Raw genomic sequence first — 7,500 nt, forward strand, 5'->3', positions numbered from 1 at the left:
TATGATTACGGACCTGTTAGGCACAGAACAGAAGAAGAGTAAGTTACTTTGTCTGTAATAAGCTCTTACTAAACAAAACAAAAGCATTATTCTTATGTAATTTGTATGCATGTAAACATTGATAACAGTGCATAGCTTCCAGAGTATGAACCTTTGAGGTAATATTTGAAGAGTTTGGTTTCAAAACGCTATATCTCCATTTTTACATTAAAAAGTCATGTTATTCAATTGTGTATTTCAGATAATATCAATCAACTTGCTGTTTTGTTGTTTTGATTGAGTAAAGGTAAATCAATTAACAATGCCCAATTACAGTTCTACTGAAATTACTTGCAAAACAAAATGTAAAAAAATAATAATTTATCAAAGTTCTTTAAAATGGTCGATGTAGCATTTTGGAACCAAACTCTTAATTTGAAAACAGTTGAACAGAGAACTCTGTGCCTTGTCCCTTCAGGCAGTTGAGGCATCTTGCCTATCGCAGCTTTGTAAGCTGGTGCTGGGGTTACTTAGGACCTAGTCGTCGGGTCATCATCCCGTCATGTGTGGTGCAACGGATACGGCAGCAGTTCCCGTCTGGTGATTACATAGGCTTCAGACCACCTATTGATTGAAGCGGGAGACGTGACGGGCAACCAGCTCAGCCTTTGGAGTTTTTGGGAATTCTGCTGAGAGGTCTGGAGGGATGGGGATGGTCTTCAATTCCTCTGCAAAAGATGTGGGGTCCTCAAAAACTTCCTGCATGAGCAGCCTCATGAGTTCACGTACATAGTCTGGAAGATATAGCATTCAAATCCAATAAATGTATCCATAACAATCTGTAAACTGGTGTGGCTGTATTTAAAGAAAATCTTTAACAAACTTACTGAAGGTTGGATTTGTTTTCACGGGCTTCACAATGCCTTCCCCCCTCTTCGCCTTTGGAAAAACAACCTTGAAAACAGCCTGTCCTGTAGATGTTGTGGCTTGCTCCCGCATAGCATTTTCATTGTGGTGCATTGCTGCTAGATACAACCTATGGTAACAACACAGCAACATTATTAAATACATAGAATGACTGACAGTCATCTCAATTAGTCACTTTTAAAATAATGACATTGTGTATTACCTGCACAACATTCCCATGAAGGGGAAAACTACATTCTTTGGTGCAAATCGTAGTATCAGGCTGTGAAAGGACTCCAGTGATGAGGTCTGGTGATGGTGGCTGAGTTTCTCTACATCCTTCAGGACTCTCTTGTTGAGCAGTATTTTCTCAGCTTTGTGAAGTGCAACTGATCCTTCAGTAAAATAAGAACACATGGTGAAATATCAACCCCTGCATCACAACAAAAGACTGGAAAAATGTAATACTTGATTTTCTGAGTAAAGATAATTTGGCACATACCAGGTTGTAGCCATTTGCTAGGGTCCCTTGAGACGTGGTCGGGATGCAGACATTTGGGGAAAAGGGGGTCTTCATGAACATGAACATTTTGTAGGTGGTTTAGCAGTGATGTCCACTTTGCCACCTTTTCTGGTCCAGTGCTTGATGACGTGGCACACCAGTAGACATGGTTTTTGATGCTCTGTAGCCACTTCTTCAGAACATCACAGTCTTCATTGTGCGAAGCTTTCTCAAGTTTCTTGGACAAACCTGTTTACCACACACACTAATTATACGATCTGTTAATTGCTAACTTCAAAGTTTAGAATATGAATTAGGAAAACACTTTACCTTTCTCAAAGTGCCAAACGTCATAGAACTGAGTTACGCTGCGTTCCCTCAGAAATTTCTGGATCTGTGGATGACGGTCTGTCACAATGTAATCCACCTTCAATCCATTCGACTCCAGATGATCTAGGCATCTTTTCAGTCCTTCCTTCTCCATATGATAGCTGCCACCTACTTCATTGCTCTGGTAGTGAATGGTCATTACAAACAAAAAACATTAGACAAAATCACACACTTTTAAGATTCAAATTCAAACAAATCCAAAGAGAGAAACATACCTGAACAAGTTGGATGTCCATAATGGTGTTGCTCTCCAGATTCATTAGAGTGTAGCTGCCAAACTTTGCAGAGTGCCCTAAAAAAATGTATTACAGAGTGTGTAAAGCTTTTCAGCACACCATAAAGGGATGTCATTTGATTCAGAATGCAAACTAATAATTTAGTTGCCAGACTATTTCAAATTTCAACAAACCTGGAGAATCGGCCCTCATGTCTCCTCCCACTGCAACCACCCCACCAAGGTGCAATTGATGCTGGAAATGACTCTGCTGATCCATCTTCCACTTGTGAACAATAGCCGGTTCCATGTAATTCCTTGCATGCCTTCTGAAGGTGTCATACTGAAATATCTGGAGTTGCATGGCCTTGCACAGCTTTAAAGAAAAGACAAATAAGAGGCGTTTTAGACCAGTTTAGTTCATCACTAGAAAGATTCACATGTTTGAAATGGTAAAATGCTTACCTTTTCCAGTTGGATGAAGGAGGTCCCTGTAAAGTAGGTAGCCGCCGAAAGTTGTAGGTTGCCGACAGGGGTACTTCCAACCATGGGTTGACTCTCCCACTCTCTGAAGTAACTGCAGTGTGGACATCGCTGAGTGTAAGCCACATAGGTTCCCATCCTTCGTCGTTGGAGATTACAGCCCTTCTTACACACTGGACAGTTTTCAAACAGCTGTTTGAGGCAGCTTTCAAAAACAATATACTTTTCCTCATCATGTGTGGACTGTGTCTCAAACCTAACAGATTAGAAACAAAACATAATATTAGCTTTCAAATATGTTTTCTAGAATAATAGTAATATTAGCTTTCAAATATGTTTTCTAGAATAATAGCAATGTTGTATAGCTGGTAACCATATACTGAAAACAGTAGCCAATACTGCTTTTAGTACAGCCAATACTATACAGTAGCCAATGCTAAAAACTTACGAGATGTCAGATTCCTCTGTAAGTACAGAATCTCCAGGGTTGTAAGTCGAGTCCAGAGGCTCCTTATGAAATTCATTTGAGGAGTCGCTCTCCTCCTCGTCCTCCAACTCAAGCCGTGGTCTCTTGCTAGGTCGACAACTTGGGCCCTTTATTGGTGTAGACGCCAGTGGTGAGTCTATACCAGAAATTATTCCAGTGCCTACACTGAGAAGAGGCAGCTTTGTCTGGATACCTACGAATAATATAGACAAATCTTATTAGAAAATAAAAAAATAATTCAGCTGATGATTTTGTCCTGGGTACTGAAGATATAATACAGAGTAGACCTTGGTTAACAACTACATCACACAATACCTTTGCTTCTCATGTGTGCCGTTTTCAGCGATCCCATGGACAACTGTGTGCCGACTGAAGTCGCCTTCAATGGCGCACTTTGTACTCCCACAGAATGCATTCCCACGGTGGTACTTGTCTGGGTTCCCGCCGAAATAAGCTGAGGAGAGTCGGTCTGACATCCGACGTGCTGGAAGGGGCTATATGGGGCACTGGAGTCCTGTAATTATAACACCAAAATCGGTTACGAAAATAATTTTATACAACCTAACAGTTAACATCTGAAACAAAAACTATAACCATTCAACCAAATAGTACCCCTCACATAGCTGACGTTAATTCATGTTACCGTTTAGAATTTGTTTGAGATCCCCCGCGAAAACTAACGTTAACTTATAACGTTAGGCTACAAATAGCACCAGTGAAAAAATAATCAGCCTTGCGTCAAGACTACAGACTGAATTCGCTCTACTTCAACATGGTAGTCTCACTATCAGAGCTAACTGCTACACATTGGTTTAATTATACCACTGAGCTACTGTAATTACACCTTTGCTCAGCTCAGACCACGAACTCAGTCAGCCTCGCTAGCACTAGTTAGCTATCTCCGCTTGCAAGCTTGTAGGGTTAATTACCCCAACTAACGTTAACCTTACACACAACAACTTTTGTTAATATCACAATAGGTTTACTTACATGTCGAGCGACATCTTCACCCATGGGGCCACACAAAGTTGGAACAGCATCTTCCCTCAGAGCTAGCAGCTTCGCAAATCCTGTGCTGAACAAACGCAGGTTGCTGAAGCAGCCATCCGTGAAGTGACGGGGACACAGAAAAATGGTCGGTAAAGTTGGGGGAATAGAGTTAAAAATAAACTCTAGCCAACAGGTACGTGTAGGCTCTGCCTTTGGCAAAGCATACAAGGGAGACGTCCCTTCACAACGAAGAAAACACCTTCTACCCATTGCTAACCGAAACTTTACTTGCTGAGAAACGCGAAATCGAACTGTTCTAGACTGACTGTGAAATCATCTGATGACGCTGTCCCATTTACTCCCAGCAAAAGTACGAGGTTACGTCACCTCGTACCGGAACTAAAATAAAGCAACGGCTGAAATTCGCATCGAGGCGTTTCTAGGCAGCTCAGTAGTCTGTCTTTGCGATATTCATTTACTCCCCCCTAGTGGTTACTTTTGATATTGTGTCTTTGGCGACCATTTACATACACAAAAAGCTATGTAATCCACTATAGGACAAGGAAAAAACGAAAAAGCATAATAGCACCCCTTTAATAATCTTTGGAAAAAGTTGAATGGACAAAAAGACACTAAAGATACTAAACAACCTGCTAAACTAACTGCACACACACACACACACACACACACACACACACACACACACACACACACACACACACACACACACACACACACACACCCTTTTGGCACTTCTACTGATGATAGCTGAACTTTACCAGCAGCAATGCAAAGCATCTGAGAGGAATGCACTAGCAAAACATCTGAGAGGCCAGCATCAGCCAAGCATTTGAGATAAACCTTCTCCAAACACCTGCACTGAGATTTGGTGCTGGCTTTGAAGAACGTGTGTGCGTGTGCTTATGGCTTGTGGATGTGTGTGTGTGTGTGTGTATGTGTGTGACTGTTTGTGAGTGTGTGTATGTGTGTGGGTGGGTGTGTGTGTGTTAGTGTGTGTGTGTGTGTGTGCGTCCATGTTTGTGTGTGTGTGAGAGAGAGAGAGAGAGAGAGAGAGAGAGAGGGGGGGGGGACTAAAAGCATTGAGAGTATTAAGTTGGGAGGTAGAGAGTGAGAGTAGGCCAAGGTACCTGAGCCTGCCGTCCATCTTGGCCACAGAGCCCGGGGCCAGGCTGTGGATGTAGATCCCAGGGCTGCCGTTCTCCAAGGTCAGGCAGCAGGCACCGATGCCAAGCCCCACACCCGGCTCTGAAGACAAACACACCCAAGAAGGTGAATGCAAGCACACACACAGACACACACACACACACAGACACACACACACACACACACACACACACACACACACACACACACACACACACACAGAGACACTGACACCGACACACACACACACACATTCACACTGGCAAGACATACAAACTGACACACACAGAACGAAAAGTCATGTGGTCATTGTAGCAGCAAAATAACTTCTTCACTGAAAACCATTTCATTTTAATATTTTGATTTGATAAACACAAATAGAGGCTTTCAGACATTAACAATTCTGGCCTGTGCCGTGTTTCAAAGGAAGGGACTCATTAAAAATAGATCAGATGTTGAAAAATAGATCTGAGGGTTGCAGCATTTAGCAAGCTTCCTCTCTACACAGGCAACTCTCTCAGCAAAGTCTTCCGAGACTCCAGCGTTTGGCATGACAGCGCCTGAACACGGGAACTCAATCACCTCAGCAGAGAACCCATGACCCAACAACACACTTATTTAGCTGGAAGCTGGTTGTCTAAATATGTTCCTTGGCACTAAGGCTCAGAATCATGAAAGGTTTACCGATGCAAACAAAATATCCTCAGCAAAATATAATATCTCATACAAGCTGCACACAGCTATGAGAATAAACAGACACCAAAAGGTTTTATATTTTGTGCATCTGCAAGAGTGTCCTTAATATAATCTGGGGGGAAATAATCTATTGTAGGTGATTTCTCCAGTGCGTGTATACAGAAATACTGACAAATTAGTTGTGCAGAAACTAATTATGGTCTTTGATGCATTTTTGTAAGCCTTCCTACCAGGAATAGGCTTGTCCTTAAACCTGCACTGTGCAAAAAAAATTGTTGTGCAGAAACTAATTATGGTCTTTGATACATTTTTTAAGCCTTCCTACCAGGAATAGGCTTGTCCTTAAACCTGCGCTGTGCAAGAAAAAAGACCTTAATGGGAAAGCAAGCCTTGATGGGAAAAGCATGCATCCTCAAATCTCTCGTCCTCTCAGTCACACGGTCTACAGTCCAGCAGCCCTCAGCCTTTCCCAGACTCTAAAGCAGTGTTTCTCAAAGTGTGGTCCGGGGACCACTGGTGGTCCGCAAGCTATCCCAAGTGGTCCGCGAGCAGACGTGCTAAAATATAATATAGATGAGTTGTTTGCAATATTGAACCAACTTGTATGTAAATCCAAACAGTTCTGCAACACTGTCTATGTAAGCTACGCCAGTTTAAATCGTATGAATCTTCTGACACAATAAGCAAGGTGCAAAGACAATATAAGCAAGGTTGTTCAGTGAGTAGACCAATAGTTGAAGTAGGTCTACTGTTGTTTTTTTAGCTAGGTGGTCCGTGAGATATTTTTTAAATTGGTTAAGTGGTCCTTGGTCTGAAAAAGTTTGAGAAACACTGCTCTAAAGTGTCTTAAAGCCCCATGTAAAGCCGCAGGTCTGTCTCCACCTGCTCGGTCACCTTTGTTGAGCGAGACCTCCATGATGATGCGGTCCTTGGGGCCGGGCCCGCGCCGGGCCTCCGCGTCCTCGAAGGCGGGCGGGACGGGCGTGCCGCCGCTGGTGTTGGAGTTGGGCGAGCTGGAGCGGCTCAGCAGGGTAGGCGTGGGGCACGGGGTCAGGCTTGGGCTGCGCAGGCGCGTGCGCACCGTCAGGGTCACCACGCCCTTCTTCAGCTGCTGCAGGGGGACAGAACACCCAGGGACGTACACGATTTAACATGGGCGAGACAAAAGACCAACAAACTGCATACAGACAATACATCTGACATCTGTTATCTTATACATCCATATATACATATACATATGTTTCTATTATATTTGTCTATTGTCTCAATTACCACTATTACTTTGTCAAGTGTTTTGTAAAAGTAACAGTGAAAGTAAGTTTCTGGAAAGAGACTTTGTAATTTAGCATGGTTAGACTTAATATTTACAATTTAGCTTAAAATGTTGTAGCCTAACACTCAGCAGATAATATCCTTTAACAGAGCCAACTGACACAAAAACACATGAAATATCTACAATGTTAATGTCTGAGCCTCAGATGAATATTTTCTCAGAAACTGAATTCAGAAACAAAGTAATAATTTCTCTCTGTTGGGACAGCACTAACGACAGTTTGCTGAAAACCTTCCAGGTCTCAGTCAAGCGAGCGAGCGAACAGACGAACAGGCGGGCCGACACAACAGAGCAGCGGCCCTGAGATGCAAGGAGCAGACTTTCAGAGTGCATTACGGCCAAGGCCATTCTGCTCT

At 42.8% G+C, this 7,500-nt stretch overlaps 2 protein-coding genes across 3 annotated transcripts in view; both read right to left on the reverse strand.

Annotated features, from left to right (window-relative positions):
• The window catches only part of LOC143106400 (uncharacterized), a 5,736-nt gene extending 1,241 nt beyond the window's left edge, over nt 1–4,495 (reverse strand). The window contains exons 1-11 of the mRNA XM_076270672.1: nt 3,952–4,495; nt 3,277–3,475; nt 2,923–3,154; nt 2,457–2,730; nt 2,187–2,367; nt 1,993–2,069; nt 1,718–1,898; nt 1,388–1,636; nt 1,109–1,280; nt 867–1,015; nt 1–773 (exon numbers count right to left, since the gene is read on the reverse strand). The exon at nt 1–773 is cut by the window's left edge and continues 1,241 nt beyond it. Of these exons, the coding sequence (XP_076126787.1) occupies nt 604–773; nt 867–1,015; nt 1,109–1,280; nt 1,388–1,636; nt 1,718–1,898; nt 1,993–2,069; nt 2,187–2,367; nt 2,457–2,730; nt 2,923–3,154; nt 3,277–3,475; nt 3,952–4,221 (2,154 nt within the window). The 5' untranslated portion in view covers nt 4,222–4,495 and the 3' untranslated portion in view covers nt 1–603. The remainder of the gene's footprint in view (nt 774–866; nt 1,016–1,108; nt 1,281–1,387; nt 1,637–1,717; nt 1,899–1,992; nt 2,070–2,186; nt 2,368–2,456; nt 2,731–2,922; nt 3,155–3,276; nt 3,476–3,951) is intronic.
• Nucleotides 1–7,500, reverse strand: part of pdzd2 (PDZ domain containing 2) — a 68,882-nt gene that overhangs the window by 18,346 nt on the left and 43,036 nt on the right. For both annotated transcript variants that reach the window (XM_076269445.1, XM_076269447.1), the window contains exons 11-12: nt 6,706–6,922; nt 5,100–5,217 (exon numbers count right to left, since the gene is read on the reverse strand). In XM_076269445.1, coding sequence (XP_076125560.1) covers nt 5,100–5,217; nt 6,706–6,922 — 335 coding nt within the window. The remainder of the gene's footprint in view (nt 1–5,099; nt 5,218–6,705; nt 6,923–7,500) is intronic.

Source organism: Alosa pseudoharengus, unplaced genomic scaffold, assembly GCF_046254945.1.
Source record: "Alosa pseudoharengus isolate Yale_2024_CS ecotype anadromous, Long Island Sound unplaced genomic scaffold, YU_APseudo_1.1 YU_APseudo_1.1_scf_6, whole genome shotgun sequence".
NCBI lineage: Eukaryota > Metazoa > Chordata > Actinopteri > Clupeiformes > Clupeidae > Alosa > Alosa pseudoharengus.